Here is a 17,260-nt window from a genome sequence, read left to right on the forward strand (position 1 = left end):
TTGAGATTTCAGTTCAGTGCACAGGAAGTTACAAGGGCATCAACTGGTAAGCTGCAATATATTATATTTTGGGTTTAAATATCCCTAACTATGTGCAGTGAATTTACTAAGATGTATGTTTTGCTGTGGCATGTACGCCCAAGCAAATGAAAGTACCCGGGACAAAGGGTGCAATGCCTAAAATAAAAAATATGATTTTCTTTAATCCTTTGGGGTCTGTCTGATCTGTTAGTGAATTTTGATGCATATCCAATGTAGGAACTGCATTGCACATATGTACTGATATCAATAAATTGAACTGTAAAAAAAAATAATAATAAACTAGGAGTTTCTAAGCCATAGAGCACGCTGCGTTGGGGCATCAAAGTCTTCAGTCACAGAAATACTTGCTTTGGCTGCAGCCAAACCATATATAAAATTTTTGCCTCTGAACAGTTTCCTAATAATAAATACCCATGCATAGGCATTTTTTTAAAAGCTTTGACCCTGCAATGCAAGCCTATCATAGAGATTTACACTTGTTCTCATTAGTTAACCACTCCAGCTCTGTGCCAATTCTTTCACTTCTCACGTATATATGTAAAAATCGAAATTTTTTTGCTATAAAATTACTTAGAACCCCCAAACATTATATATAGATTTTTTTAAAGAGGACCCGGAGAATAAAATGGTGGGTGCTGCAATTTTTTATGTCATGGTATTTGCGCAGCAGTTTTTCAAACACAGTTTTTAACTTTAGTGAATTGTAATGTACAAAAGCACAATATAATACCCAAATGTTTGGTAAAATATAAAAGATGATGTCACGCCGAGTAAATAGATACCTAACATGTCATGCTTTAAAATTGCGCATGCCCACGGAATGGCACTAAACAATGGTATTTAAAGGTCTCCATAGGCAACGCTTTTAAGGCCTTTACAGGTTACCAGTTTAGAGTTGCACTGGAAGTCTGTTGCCAGAATTATTGCTCTTGCTTTAACATTTGTGGCGATACCTCACATGTGTGGTGCGATCGCTGTGTGCAGGACCGATGCGCGTAGTCGCCTTTGTGTGCGAGCATGGTGGGAGGGTGGGCGCTTTAAATTTGTATCCACCTAGCGGGTCATAGACCACGATAAAAACTGTAGTGCTACCCCCCCCATAGGATCCGCTTGGTAGATTGGGTTCTCTGTTCCTTTGCCCCGGCTCAGTGAAGGACCCTCTGACATACTAGGTTTAAAAAACAGGATATTGCACCACAATTACGAGTACAAATGTAAATATTCTGCACACATTACAGTTCAGCATCAGGAAGCAAACACCAGACTGGTTATGGATAAAGAAATGTGTTACATTGTATTATGTACATATAGGAATAAGTAGAGCGTAGGTCAAACACAATTCTGTATACAAAGAAGTTACTGTATTGTAGTAGTTTAGAGCAGCCCTTTTCAACCAAAGTGCCTAGAGGTTTTTAAAGGGGTGCCTTGGCAAAATGCCTAAAAATTGCCGGCGTATGGATAAAGCTGCCTTTTAGTTACACAAAGCCACAGGTTTTCATTGGGCACCACTACAACCTTCTTGAGGACACTTTAGCTGAGCAATGGAGAAAAACTGAGGGAAAAGAGAAACATTGGAATACTAGTCAGTACCAGTTTGCAAAAGTGCATTTGGGTGTTCTACTTGTGCGGATATTGCTATTTAATGCAAGAATATTAGAATAGTTTTTACATTTTAGAATGAGATGCCTCAAGACTGTTCAAAATTTTTGAAGGGTGCCTCAAGACTGTCCATGATTTTAAAAGGTTGCCTTGACTGAAAAAATTTTGAGAAACACTGGTTTAGAGTAGCAATCTTCATGATTAGATTAAGCTATATCTGATAATCTGCAAATCAGAGTTAAGCAATACCATACAGTGGGGCAAAAAAGTATTTAGTCAGCCACCAATTGTGCAAGTTCTCCCACTTAAAAATATGAGAGAGGCCTGTAATTGTCATCATAGGTATACCTCAAATATGAGAGACAAAATGTGGAAACAAATCCAGATAATCACATTGTCTGATTTTTGAAAGAATTTATTTGCAAATTATGGTGGAAAATAAGTATTTGGTCACCTAGAAACAAGCAAAATTTCTGGCTCTCACAGACCTGTATATTCTTCTTTAAGAGGCTCCTCTGTCCTCTACTCATTACCTGTATTAATGGCACCTGTTTGAACTTGTTATCAGTATAAAAGACAACTGTCCACAACCTCAAACAGTCACACTCCAACCTCCACTATGGTGAAGACCAAAGAGCTGTTGAAGGACACCAGAAACAAAATTGTAGACCTACACCAGGCTGGGAAGACTGAATCTGCAATAGGCAAGCAGCTTGGTGTGAAGAAATCAACTGTGGGAGCAATAATTAGAAAATGGAAGACATACAAGACCACTGATAATCTCCCTCAATCTGGGGCTCCACACAAGATCTCACCCCGTGGGGTCAAAATGATCACAAGAACGGTGAGCAAAAATCCCAGAACCACATGGGGGGACCTAGTGAATGACCTGCAGAGAGCTGGGACCAACGTAACAAATTCTACCATCAGTAACACACTACGCCGCCAGGGACTCAGATCCTGCAGTGCCAGACGTGCCCCCCTGCTTAAGCCAGTACATGTCGGGGCCCATCTGAGGTTTGCTAGAGAGCATTTGGATGATCCAGAAGAGGATTGGGAGAATGTCATATGGTCAGATGAAACCAAAGTAGAACTGTTTGGTAGAAACACAACTCGTCATGTTTGGAGGAGAGAGAATGCTGAGTTGCAACCAAAGAACACCATACCTACTGTGAAGCATGGGGGTGGCAACATTATGCTTTGGGGCTGTTTCTCTGCAAAGGGAACAGGATGATTGATCCATGTACATGAAAGAATGAATGGGGCCATGTATCATGAGATTTTGAGTGCAAACCTCCTCCCATCAGCAAGGGCATTAAAGATGAAACGTGGCTGGGTCTTTCAGCATGACAATGATCCAAACACACCGCCCGGGCAACGAAGAAGTGGCTTCGTAAGAAGCATTTCAAGGTCCTGGAGTGGCCTAGACAGTCTCCAGATCTCAACCCCATAGAAAACCTTTGGAGGGAGTTGAAAGTCCGAGTTGCCCAGCGACAGCCCCAAAACATCACTGCTCTAGAGGAGATCTGTATGGAGGAATGGGCCAACATACCAGCAACAGTGTGTGACAACCTTGTGAAGACTTACAGATGTCATTGCCAACAAATGTTTGACCTCTGTCATTGCCAACAAAGGATATATAACAAAGTATTGAGATAAACTTTGGATATTGACCAAATACTTATTTTCCACCTTAATATGCAAATAAATTCTTTCAAAAATCAGACAATGTGATTGTCTGGATTTGTTTCCACATTTTGTCTCGCATAGTTGAGGTATACCTATGATGACAATTACAGGCCTCTCTCATCTTTTTAAGTGGGAGAACTTACACAATTGGTGGCTGACTAAATACTTTTTTGCTCCACTGTAGATGACAGTAATGGCAATGGTGATAATTACTGTCATAATGTTCCTGTGACCAGTAGGCTATACTACTTAGAGTGCACTGTCTACACGAAGACCCAGACCTTCCTACAGAGGTACCTCTTGCTAGGGACACATTCAATTCTTATAGAGCAGCTATCTGTGAAAACGATCCTATTTCTTCAGCCAGCTAGCATTGGGGCACAATCTTTACAGTGGTGCACATAAGTACAGTGCCAGTAAAGTCTGCATGCAGTAAAAAAAGTCTGCTATCTAGATATCTGGTCCCTATGTGCTTAGTCTCTGCTGGCAGCAACAGGTCAATGGCATCAACACCTTCTCACCAGTCCCAGCGATGCAGCTGCTTTAGTTCTGCTGTCCAGGTTTTAGTCTGCTTCTAGATCCCCCAACATGATTCTGGTCCTCAGCACTCTGGATTTTTACCTTCCACTCCTCACCCAGGCCATAGGCTGGTGTCAAGTTGGCGCTCTCCCAGAGAGATGTGCTCACTCCGGTCCTCCTCACAGCAAAAGGAAGTCACTCCGTCAAAAGCCCAGAAAAAAAATGGAGCTCTCCCTTCCTCTGGGAACTGTAGTCCAATAGCTCATTGACTCCCACAACATATCTTCTCTTCTGAACCACATGGCAATCTCTAAGAGTGTAGATGGCCACAACCAGTCCATGTAGGCATCTTCCTCCTTACTACTTTCCTCTTCATCTGCATCTGGTGGTAGAGACTGAGGTTTGGATGCTGGGTGTTGCCTTTGAGAAACAGTCTGATCAGGCTTTAAAATTGTTTTTTGAGCTATACGGACAGCTTCTAAACTGAAAAAAAATTACTGCGCTATCCTCAAGTGAAAAAATTATATGTGAACAAGCTGCAACCATGCAATGTGAGACACATCCATCTGTTGTACAAATCAAAATTTAAAGGCTGCGCTACAATAAATAACATGGAACGAATGAAGTAATGAATGCATCTTGACAAATATCCATTTCTATGCGTGAATTATAACAGTGATGACATGACCCACTCAATAATAACCAAAAAAATATAGATAGACAATGTAAAGTCCAAACTGCAAAGTGCACAAAAAGTATATAGTTCATATAAGAGCAAGATTTATGCCGAGAAGAGAGTGGTAAACATCCGAATGGTGTATAGCATATGATTGAATCACCCAGGGTTCAGTGATGATAGAAAAAACTCCTCCACCTATGTAGAAAGATATCCCCTTACCGACTCCTAAGATCTCTTTTCGGGAGATCAAGCAGGCATATGGCTGTGTAACCCCAGCCTCGGGTACAGACCAAGAAGGTGACACTCATAAACTTCTAGGATGAGAATCCTCTGTGTGGCGAAATGGTCACTCGGTTGTCATGTAAAAATAAGTAACAAAGGCTCCCATAGCGTAACAAGTTTAAACACTTTATTAAAAAAAAGTTAAAAGAATCACCATCACATTGTAGTAGAAATCAAAATCGCATATTCAATTGCCGGCCGGCTGCACACTGCTGCCCGTATCTTCCGGGATCAGCACGTCGCTCCTCCCTACGCCGTTTCGTCAGAGGTGACGTCTTCCAGGGGCACCTTACGCCGTTTCGTCAGAGGTGACGTCTTCCAGCTTCTGCTAGTGGCCTTACGGTGCCGGGTCTTTAATGGACCTATTCTTTCTTCTTGGGCAAATTTGCTATACCAGCAATCTGGGCAACTGCTTACAGATGACACATCTGTTTCCCAGGGACACCCAGATTTCTTAGCAGTACTCAGTCACTGAGTTGCAAGTCCTGCACTCTTACTTTCAGATCAAAGTTTTTCTTATTTTAACTTCAGATTCTTCCTAAAATGATCTAATACCCCTTGTGGGATGTTGCAGAGGTTCATTCCGAGAACTAGCTAAACGCTAGGTCAACTGGCAGCCGGGCCTCTTTCCCGAACATGAACACGAGTAAATCATGTACAGAGAGTACCCAGTGACATCAAACTCAGTGCTGTTGTAAGCCAGTACCACAGCTGAAATATGTCTACTCTAATGTTGTTTCTTTTCATTGGTAAGCAAGCATATCTAAAAGAATGGGGATGAACCATTCTGGTTGGGAGTCACTTTGTGGGTGAACAGTCATAGTAGTATTTCGGGACCTCTGCAACTGAGATTACAATAGCTTCAGCCCCTGCTGCTCCTCTAGCCCAATGATCCACTCCCTGCCATAAGGCTTGTATCCTTTCTGACGTTAGTTGTGTCCACTCTTCCGGAGGAGTCTCAGGGTTGTATGGCCTTTTTGACAAGGCATCAACATCTCTGTTCCCATCCCCTGGGCAACACCTCAGACTGAAGCAGAACAGATTCCAAATATATGTGGTCAGTGGCCACTTCCTCAGCATAGACCACATGCCCGAGGTAAGTGACAGAAGGCTGGTAGAACTGGAACTTCTTTAGAGACAGTTGCACCCCCCATCATGAAGTCTTTCCAGCACTTTCTCTAGACCCTCCTTGTGTTCCTCAAGGGTTTTATGAAAATGATGATGTCATCTACGTACACTTCAATCAAATTAATGTCTCCCACTGTACATTTCATCAGACTTTAGAAAGTGGCTGGGGCTCCTAATAGACCTTGAGGCATTCTGTCAATTTCATAGAATCTCAGTGGGCAGATAAATACTGTCTTCTCACTGTTTTCTGGGTGTATTGGAACTTGATAGAACCCATTCTTCAAATCCAGCACACTGAACCACCTTACCCTGGACAGGCAATGATTAGCCTCTTCTATCCATGGGGTAGTGTACTGATTGTGAATAGTCCTCCGGTTGAGTGTTTGGTAGTCAATACACATCCTTAGGGAACCGTTCTTTTTCATCACTACCACTATAGGCGAGGCATAAAGACTTTGTGAATCTCAAATGATGTCCATTTGCTTCAACCCTGCCAGTTGTTCATGAAGGTCTTCCAGAGCATCAGTTCAACTCTTTCTCTGAAGGGCTTGTCTTTCTGAGGGCAAATACTGTATTGGGCACTCTTTGCATATTAAGTCTTTTTTGGAGAATATCTCCCGCCATCTCAAGAGCTGGACTTTGGCTCTCTCCCTCCATTCAGGTGGAAGTGGGGTGTTCTGCAGTTAGACGCTCTCTACTCGGACTTCACATGTGACATGCCAGTTACAAGCACAGTTGCATGCACACCAACAATACAGGCTCATTCTAAGGGGTGTATTTTTAGAATTTATTGCTAATAACTTGAAACAGGGGATGAGTTAAAGGGTTTCAGGATACTCAATAGTAGCAATCAATAGAAGAATACATTTCTCAGCAGGTATTCTTAAAGCAGTAGGCACACACTAAAGTCCCAACATCAGGTCTTAAGCTGGCCATACAGTATACAATTTTCTTGTACAATATCCTTTAGCTTTGCCTGTAACTATGTAGTGCAATGACCTGCCTTATTGGATACAAAATTATATGGTTTTTGGTAAATCTACAGGAAAATTGTACAAGAGTGTTGTATAAAGTATGGCAAGCTTTACTCACAATGTCCCAGGAGCTGTCTGTCACCCAGCTTCCACAGGTAGATCCTCAGTGAGAAGGATAAGTGATCCTTCTCCAGACCTGTACTTCAAAGCTGTGCCCTCCAGCAAAAATCCTTTAAGCAATCCTCTTCAGGCCCTCAATCCAAGCCCTGTCGGGGCCCAGACTGCAATTCATGTCTCTTTCTGAGGAGAGGAAAAACACTCTGGCAAGGCCTCCCCAGCCACCTTCTGGACATCTCCTTCCATGGATTGGCTGGAGCATAATAAATATTCATACTGAACATTTTACTCTCCCTGCCCTATATTTTGGAAGCTTCTACCAGAAGCAGGTGGTAAAAAGCAAACATGTAGCTTAGGAAGTCATGATTAGACAAAAGTAATGGATCACTGATCCACTGGCTACAGTGAAGCCAACAACTAAATTTACCCATCATCCTAGCTAAAGGGGAGCGCTAAAAAACCTTTCTAGATGCTGGATACTAACATGTTAGATTCCACTTTTGTGCAGTCAGTATATGTTGATGCTTTTTAATCTCCCGAGCGAGGCAGCTCCAAATACCAGGTACTGAACATAATCCATAAAAAAAGAAGCATGGAGCACCAAACTATTTTTTTAAATGTCCAACTGTTCTTATAATGCCACCTAACATGTTTCAGGGCTTCTAAAATGCCCCCTTCATTAGGACTTTTCTGATTGATTAAAGAAATGACGCAAAAATACTATTTACAGTTAAAATCTGCTTATTTTAAGGAATTTCACTTATTCTTTACAGTGTCAACAACTTACACAGTACTTTATATATGGCATATACAGATGTGAGACCTGGAAGCGTGAGAGTGCTGTGGTGAAATGGAGGCTGGCACCATCAAAGCACAAGTCCAGCCCAAGGTATTACCAACACACCATGTTCAGATAAACAGACAAGACACATTTATGTCACCAACAGAAAATGGCAACATTTCAAGGCCATTAAGGGCCTATTCCTCTGGTAGTAGTGGGAAGAAGAGGCCCTTAGTGGCCAGGAAGCATCACTGCTTTCTTTTGGTGATATTAAAGTGTCATTATCTGAACATGGTGTGCTAATGATACTGTATCTTGGACTGGACTTACAGTACATACTGTACTTTCATATCCTGCCCTCAAGTAGCTTACAATTTAATGTCCCCATCTCACATGTATACATTAGGGATGAGCCGAACACCCCCCGGTTCGGTTCGCACCAGAACCTGCGAACGGACCGAAAGTTCGCACGAACGTTAGAACCCCATTGACGTCTATGGGACTCGAACGTTCGAAATCAAAAGTGCTAATTTTAAAGGCTAATTTGCATGGTATTGTCCTAAAAAGGGTTTGGGGACCCGGGTCCTACCCCAGGGGACATGTATCAATGCAAAAAAAACTTTTAAAAACGGCCGTTTTTTCGGGAGCAGTGATTTTAATGATGCTTAAAGTAAAAAAAAAAAAAGTGAAATATTCCTTTAAATATCGTACCTGAGGGGTGTCTATAGTATGCCTGTAAAGTGACGTGTGTTTCCCGTGTTTAGAACAGTCCCTGCACCAAATGTCATTTTTAAAGGAAAAAATCTCATTTAAAACTGCTTGCGGGTTTAATGTAATGTCGGGTCCTGACTCCTGGCAATATGGATGAAAATCAGTGAGACAAACGGCATGGGTACCCCCCAGTCCATTACCAGGCCCTTTGGGTCTTGTATGGATATTAAGGGGAACCCTGCACCCAAATTAAAATAAGGAAAGGTGTGGGGCCACCAGGCCCTATATACTCTGAACAGCAGTATACAGGCTGTAGGTTTGTTGTTAAGTAGAATCTCTTTGTAATTTTGAACGGGTACATTTTTAACGTGTTTAGCTCCAGCCAAAAAATCTTTTTTAAGCTTTTTGGAAAACATAGGGAAGGGTTATCACCCCTGTGACATTTGTTTTGCTGTCTTTCCTCCTCTTCAGAAGATTTCACCTCACTTTTTGTCCCAATGGATTGGAAAGCATCAGTGGAAAGGAGAAATGTTTTTCCCATATTAACTCTTACAGGAGAGAATTTCCCTTCCTAGGGGTAGATTTATTTTCACTTCCTGTTGTCTCCTTCCGTTTGCAAGTAGGAGTCGTTTGTAAGTTAGTTGTTTGAAAGTAGGGTCCTGCCCTATATACTTGGGCCTTAGGTGTTGCTGTGGCCACAACACTGTAAGCCCTCACAGGGCTCTGCTGTGAAATATTAGATCAAGAATTGTAATTACATGCCCCTGTTGAACAGGAGCTGAAAAATTAGGCCTTAGGCACTGGTGCTGGTGCCACAACACTGCAACCCCTCACAGACACTCTAGTTGGAATGCAGGAACGAGCCCTGCTGCAAAGTATTGCATCAAAAATTGTAATTACACGCCCCTGTTAAACAAGGGCTGAAAAATTGGGCCTTAGGCACTGGTGCTGGTGCCACAACACTGCAACCCCTCACAGACACTCTAGTTGGAATGCAGGAACGAGCCCTGCTGCAAAGTATTGCATCAAAAATTGTAATTACACGCCCCTGTTAAACAAGGGCTGAAAAATTGGGCCTTAGGCACTGGTGCTGGTGCCACAACACTGCAACCCCTCACAGACACTCTAGTTGGAATGCAGGAACGAGCCCTGCTGCAAAGTATTACATCAAAAATCGTAATTACACGCCCCTGTTAAACAGGGGCTGAAAAATTGTGCCTTAGGCACTGGTGGTGGCGCCCAGAACCAAAAATGCTCTTACAAGCTATCAGCGTGATGATTGAGGAGGAAGAGGATAATTACTCAGGAATAGTCACTCAGCATCAGCATAGGCAGTCTTTGAAGGGATCTGAGATTTCAAAAAAAATTATTCGGTTACATCAGCATCAGGTGCTTGGTAGCTGGTGGTGATCCAAGACTCATTCATTTTTATGAAGGTCAGTCGATCGACCGAGTCAGTGGACAGACGCACCCTGTGATCGGTTACCACGCCTCCAGCAGCACTGAATGTGCGTTCCGAAAGAACGCTGGATGCAGGACAGGCCAGTAGCTCAATTGCATACTGTGCAAGCTCTGGCCAGTGATCCATCCTCAAGACCCAGTAACCCAGAGGATTTTCGGTGGGAAAGGTGTCCAAGTCTGATCTTGCCCCTAGGTATTCCTGCACCATGTAAAACAGACGCTGGCGATGGTTGCTGGAACCAATCATACCTTGGGGCTGCGGACCAAAAAATTGTCTGAACGCATCGGTCAGACGGCCACCTTCTCCACCGCTCCTTCTTTGACTGACCGAAGCCTCAGCAACACGTTGTCCAGAAACAGGAGTTTGTAACCTCCCAGTCTCTGGGAACGCGTTGCACAGACCTTTCTGCAAGGCCTCCCGAAGATGTTTCATCCTCTGCTCCCTCTGCGATGGCAAGATAAGGTCCGCAACCTTACCCTTGTAACGTGGATCAAGGAGGGTTGCCAGCCAGTATTGGTCCTTCTCCTTGATACCACGAATACGAGGATCCTTACGCAGGCTTTGCAGGATCAGGGAGGCCATGCAGCGTAGGTTTGCTGAGGCATTCGGTCCGGAGTCCTCTGGGTCACTAAGGACGACATGGTCCGCAGCCACCTCCTCCCAGCCACGTACAAGTCCATGTGTTTCTTGGGACTGATCCCTTAAAGACTGCTGCTGATGCTGAGTGCCAGGCTCCACCTCCATACTGACACAATCTTCCTCCTCCTCCTCTTCCTCCTCGTCCTCTTCCTGTGTGATCGGCGGGCACGCAGGAACACTGTCTGGATAAAGGGGGCCTTGAGAGCTAAGGAAGTCCTCCTCTTCCTGCCTCTGTTCTGCCTCAAGTGCCCTGTCCATTATTCCACGCAGCGTGTGCTCCAACAGGTGGACAAGGGGGACAGTGTCACTGATGCATGCACTGTCACTGCTCACCATCCTCGTGGCCTCCTCAAATGGTGACAGGACAGTGCATGCATCCCTGATCATGGCCCACTGGCGTGGGGGAAAAAAAACAAGCTCCCCTGACCCTGTCCTGGTGCCATAGTCGCACAGGTACTCATTGATGGCCCTCTGCTGCGTGTGCAGCCGCTGCAGCATGGCCAACGTTGAGTTCCACCTGGTGGGCATGTCACAGATTAGGCGGTTCTTGGGCAGGTTAAACTCCTTTTGGAGGTTCGTCAGCCGAGCACTGGCATTATATGACCGGCAGAAATGCACACAGACTTTCCTGGCCTGCCTCAGGACATCCTGTAAGCCCGGGTACCTGCCCAAGAACCGCTGCACCACCAAGTTAAGGACGTGAGCCAAACAGGGCACATGGGTCATTTGTCCCTGTCGGAGGGCAGAGAGGAGGTTGGTGCCATTGTCGCAAACCACCATTCCTGCCTTAAGTTGGCGTGGCGTCAACCACCTCTGAACCTGCCCCTGCAGAGCTGACAGAACCTCTGCCCCAGTGTGGCTCCTGTCCCCCAAGCACACCAGCTCAAGCACCGCATGGCATCTTTTGGCCTGCGTACTTGCGTAGCCCCTTGAACGACTACGGAGCACCGCTGGTTCCGAGGAAGAGGCCATGGAGGAAGAAGAAGAGGAGGGGGTGGAGGAGAAAGGTGTGTCACAATCATTAGCATTTTGGAGGCGTGGTGGCGGAACAACCTCCAACACTACTGCACCTTGTCCTGCATCCTTCCCAGCTGCCAGCAGAGTCACCCAATGCGCCGTGAAACTTAGGTAACGTCCCTGTCCATGCCTGCTGGACCATGAGTCAGCGGTAATATGCACCTTACCGCTGACCGCCCTGTCCAGCGAGGCATGGACATTGCCTTCCACATGCTGGTAGAGAGCCGGAATCGCCTTCCGTGAGAAAAAGTGGCGTTTGGATACCTGCCACTGAGGAACTGCACATTCCACAAACTCACGGAAGGGGGCAGAGTCTACCAACTGAAAAGGCAGCAGTTGAAGTGCTAGCAATTTTGCCAAGCTAGCATTCAACCGCTGGGCATGTGGATGGCTGGGAGCAAACTTCTTTCGGCGGTGCAGCAGCTGGGGCAGGGAAATTTGCCTGGTACAATCTGACGTCGGTGTACCAAAATCAGATTGCCCACAAGTACGTGGCTGTGACACACCTAATTCTACACCTTCATTCCTCTCAGTGCAGGTCTCAGAGAGGACTGAAGGTCTAGTGGGGTTGGAAATCTCAGCTGATGAGGAGCAAGCAGAGGTCCTCTTTGTTCTTTGGTGTGGGTCTTTTAGATACGCTTGCCAACGAACTGCATGGCAGGTCAACATATGTCTGGTCAAGCATGTGGTACCCAAGCGGGAGATGTTTTGGCCACGCGAGATACGCTTGAGACATATGTTGCAAATAGCAGTGGTGCGATCTGATGCACTCGTCTCAAAAAAGGCCCACACCAAAGAACTTTTTGAATAACGCGCAGAGACTGCAGCGCCCTGCACATGTGGAGCTTTGGGGTGTGATGCAGTCAATGTGCTGCCCTTAGGCTGGCCCCTGGAGGGCATCCTGCCTCGTTGGTGATGTGCTGCCTCCTCCTCCTCCTCTTCTCTCCTATCAGGCACCCACGTTGAGTCAGTGACCTCATCATCCCCTCCCTCCTCATCACTGGAGCAAACCTGGCAGTATGCTGCAGCAGGGGGAGCATGACTGCCAGATTGCTGTCCTTCTTGGGCACCCCCTCTGTCCGTGCTCGTGTTACTGCCTTCATCGAGCTCAGTATCATCATCAGAGCCTTCCAAACGCTGGGCATCCTCCTGGAGCATGTACCCAACACTGTGGTCAAACAGTTCGAGGGACTCCTCAGGAGGACATGGTGGGGCTAGGGAAGGAGTCACTGATGACATTGAGCCGAGGGAAGAGGCCGCTGCTTTGCCAGACAAAGTACCCTGGGCATGGGTGAGAGAGGATGAGGAGGATGAGGACGGCTTGGTCATCCACTCGACCAAGTCTTCCGCATGTTGCGACTCAACATGGCCAGCTGCCGAAAAAAAGGCCAAGCGTGTCCCATGGCCACGTGCTGATGAGGATGCACCGTCTCCACGACCAGCACTAGACACAGAGCCTGCTTGCCCTCTCTTATTGGCTTGTGACTGTCTGCCTCTCCTTCTTGGCCTTCCAGACATACTAATGGCCTGTAGCTGCACTAAGCTGGGATATATATATATATATATATATATATATATATATATATATATATATATGTACTGATACTGCAGCTAGCAAAATCAACTGCCTGCCTGTAGTATGAGAACACCACCAACCTTCTACAGGTAGCTTTAGCTGAACACTGTGAGGTGGACGCACCCCACTAACTTGTAGGTTTAGCAGAACACTGTGAGCAAGACGCACTGCACTAACTGTAAATAGTCTAGCTGCCTGACTGTGGTACTAATAGGATCAAAAGAACACCAGCAATTTTATTTAAAATACTGTAACAAGACAAGCCTGCCTGTCAGTAAGAAGATAACAGGAACGGATCTAGCTGAACACTGTGAGCAGGACGCACCCCACTAGCTTGTAGGTTTAGCTGAACACTGTGAGGTGGACGCACCCCACTAACTTGTAGGTTTTGCTGAACACTGTGAGCAGCACGCACCCCACTAACTTGTAGGTTTAGCAGAACACTGTGAGCAGGACGCACTGCACTAACTCTAAATAGTCTAGCTGCCTGACTGTGGTACTAATAGGATCAAAAGAACACCAGCAATTTTCTTCAGGTAGCTGTATTTACTGTAACAAGACAAGCCTGCCTGTCAGTAAGAAGATAACAGAAATGGATCTAGCTGAACACTGTGAGCAGGACGCACCCCACTAGCTTGTAGGTTTAGCAGAACACTGTGAGCAGGACGCACTGCACTAACTGTAAATAGTCTAGCTGCCTGACTGTGGTACTAATAGGATCAAAAGAACATCAGTAATTTTCTTTAAAATACTGTAACAAGACAAGCCTGCCTGTCAGTAAGAAGATAACAGGAACAGATCTAGCTGAACACTGTGAGCAGGACGCACCCCACTAGCTTGTAGGTTTAGCTGAACACTGTGAGGTGGACGCACCCCACTAACTTGTAGGTTTTGCTGAACACTGTGAGCAGCACGCACCCCACTAACTTGTAGGTTTAGCAGAACACTGTGAGCAGGACGCACCCCACTAACTTGTAGGTTTAGCAGAACACTGTGAGCAGGACGCACTGCACTAACTGTAAATAGTCTAGCTGCCTGACTGTGGTACTAATAGGATCAAAAGAACACCAGCAATTTTCTTCAGGTAGCTGTATTTACTGAAACAAGACAAGCCTGCCTGTCAGTAAGAAGATAACAGAAACGGATCTAGCTGAACACTGTGAGCAGGACGCACCACACTAGCTTGTAGATTTAGCTGAACACTGTGAGGTGGACGCACCCCACTAACTTGTAGGTTTAGCTGAACACTGTGAGCAGGACGCACCCCACTTACTTGTAGGTTTAGCAGAACACTGTGGGCAGGACGCACTGCACTAACTGTAAATAGTCTAGCTGCCTGACTGTGGCACTAATAGGATCAAAAGAACACCAGTAATTTTCTTCAAAATACTGTAACAAGACAAGCCTGCCTGTCAGTAGGAATATAACAGGAACGGATCTAGCTGAACACTGTGAGCAGGACGCACTGCACTAAATGTAAATAGTCTAGCTGCCTGACTGTGGCACTAATAGGATCAAAAGAACACCAGTAATTTTCTTCAAAATACTGTAACAAGACAAGCCTGCCTGTCAGTAGGAATATAACAGGAACGGATCTAGCTGAACACTGTGAGCAGGACGCACTGCACTAAATGTAAATAGTCTAGAAGATAACAGGAACGGATCTAGCTAAACTGAATACAGTGTATATATATATATATATGCAACACCTGGGATGCATATATATACACAATACACTTTAAGTGCAGCTAACTGACTGACTGTCCTGCCTAATCTAGCTAACTCAAATGAAATGACACTGTCTCTCTCTCTCTCTAAGCACACCGGAACACACTGCACAGGGCCGCCGTGCAGGCGGCCTTATATAGTGTGGGGCGTGTACTAAATCCCCTGAGCCATAATTGGCCAAAGCCTCCTTGGCTTTGGCCAATTATGGCTCTCTGTTAAGGCGGCGCTGTGATTGGCCAAGCATGCGGGTCATAGTGCATGCTTGGCCAATCATCAGCAAGCAATGCACTGCGATGCCGCAGTGAATTATGGGCCGTGACGCTCCACACGAATTTGGCGCGAACGGCCCATATCGTTCGCAATTCGGCGAACGATCGAACAGCCGATGTTCGAGTCGAACATGGGTTCGACTCGAACACGAAGCTCATCCCTAGTATACATGTATGTACTAGGTCCAGTTTTAGACAGAAGCCAATTAACCTACCAGCATTTTTTTGGAGTGTGGGCCCCATAGCCACCATCTTGGATGGGATTTAAACCAAGAATCCCATCATTGCAAGGTAAAAGTGCTAACCGCTAAGCTACAGTACTTCCCATGGTTCATAAAGAATAGAAAAAGAGTTTTACACAAGAATGAAGCAGCTTGTTTCAGGAGCCTCTCCACATTGATAGGGAGTCTAACTCTTCTATGTTCTATACAAAACAAAAAAAATGTTTGCTATAAATACACTTTTACTCACAGAGTCTGTTGGTTTTCTTCTTCCAGATGTCAGATGCCTCTCAAGATGTGGATGTGTGGAACCACACCCCGATTAAATATTTCATTATCAAAGGCATTACTGATGCTCCGGGGCTCCAGGCCTTGGTTTTCCTTTTTGCTCTGTTCATCTATCTGATTACAGTTACTGGTAACATGTCTATCCTCTTCCTGGTCTGCCTGGATACTAGTCTTCACACCCCAATGTACTTCTTCTTGGGCAACTTGTCCTTCCTTGATGTGTTTTGCCTGACAATCACCCTTCATAAAATCCTTTTGTCTTACATGTCTGGAGATAAAACTGTTTCTTTTGCTAACTGCATGTCACAAATGTATATCTTTTCTACTTTGACTTGCAGCGAGCTCCTTATACTGACAGCCATGGGTTATGACCGTTACGTTGCCATTTGCAACCCCTTGCTCTACCACATCATCATGAACAGCAGAGCTTGTGTTCTCTTGGCCATCGTTTGTTGGGTTTTGGGATTTGTAGAAGTTATACCTCACATGTGGGCAATATCTCGATTCTCGTGCTACAAGTCAAATGAGATCAATCATTACTTCTGTGACATCTTGCCAATCATGAAACTATCCTGCAGTGACACCACCCTGCTGAAGCTCATAATATTCATTGAGGGGCTCTTGGTAGTAAGCTTCACCCCCTTCCTCCTTACCTTCATCTCCTACATCTTCATCATAGCCACCATACTTAGGATAAAATCAAGCACTGGAAGACGCAAAGCCTTCTACACTTGTTCCTCTCACCTCACTGTTGTTATAATTCTGTACGTGAGTCTCGTCTGCCAGTATTTAAGGCCAAAGTCAACTGACACCTTGGACTCCAACAAACTGTTCTCTTTGTTTAACACAGCTGCAGTACCTGTCCTCAATCCATTTATCTACAGCTTGAAAAATAAAGATGTGAAGTCAGCAGCAAGAAGGCAATTGAAGTGGTTAATGCAGTAAGCAAAGTGTTATAAATGTATACTGGGGTGGTAGTATATGGAACAGGAGCAGAGTCAGCTGTGACTAGATCTCAGTTCCAAAAGTAATGTAACAAAAATGTAAGTTGAAGTGCCACACCACTTTACTCTAGTTAAAGTTAGGGAGACAATCCCTCTGACTTTTATCATAACAGATATCGTATCTGGACCTTTTAGCAGTGGTGTGGCACTTCAATTTAGATTTTTGTTATATTACACTATAAGCCAAGGAGATTGGGGAGATCCACTGGGGTGTAAATCAATTTCCAAATGAGAACAAAAGGGGGTGGGACTTTACATGTACCTTGCAGGGTCTAAAAAATACACATACCAAAAAGGCTTATAAAATAAACAAATCTTTCATTTCCATATACAAATGGTTAGATTTAAAAAAAGTTAAATCTAAATCTAACCATTTGTATATGTAAATTAAATATTTGTTTATTTTTTAAGCCTTTTTGATATGTGTATTTATTAGACCCTGCAAGGTACATGTAAAGTCCCACCCCATTTTTGTTCTCATTCGGTAATTGTTTTATATGGGATGGTACCTTTGTAGGGTCATAATTGCCCAACA

The 17,260-nt window shown here is 44.8% G+C and overlaps 1 protein-coding gene across 1 annotated transcript; it reads left to right on the forward strand.

Moving 5' to 3' along the window:
* Positions 1 to 15,709: 15,709 nt before the first annotated feature.
* On the forward strand, positions 15,710 to 16,666 carry LOC141108875 (olfactory receptor 8D1-like). The gene has a single exon (XM_073600844.1). The coding sequence runs from the start codon at positions 15,710 to 15,712 to the stop codon at positions 16,664 to 16,666; it is 957 nt and encodes a 318-aa protein (XP_073456945.1).
* The last annotated feature ends 594 nt before the right edge of the window (positions 16,667 to 17,260 follow it).

Source organism: Aquarana catesbeiana, linkage group LG09, assembly GCF_042186555.1.
Source record: "Aquarana catesbeiana isolate 2022-GZ linkage group LG09, ASM4218655v1, whole genome shotgun sequence".
NCBI lineage: Eukaryota > Metazoa > Chordata > Amphibia > Anura > Ranidae > Aquarana > Aquarana catesbeiana.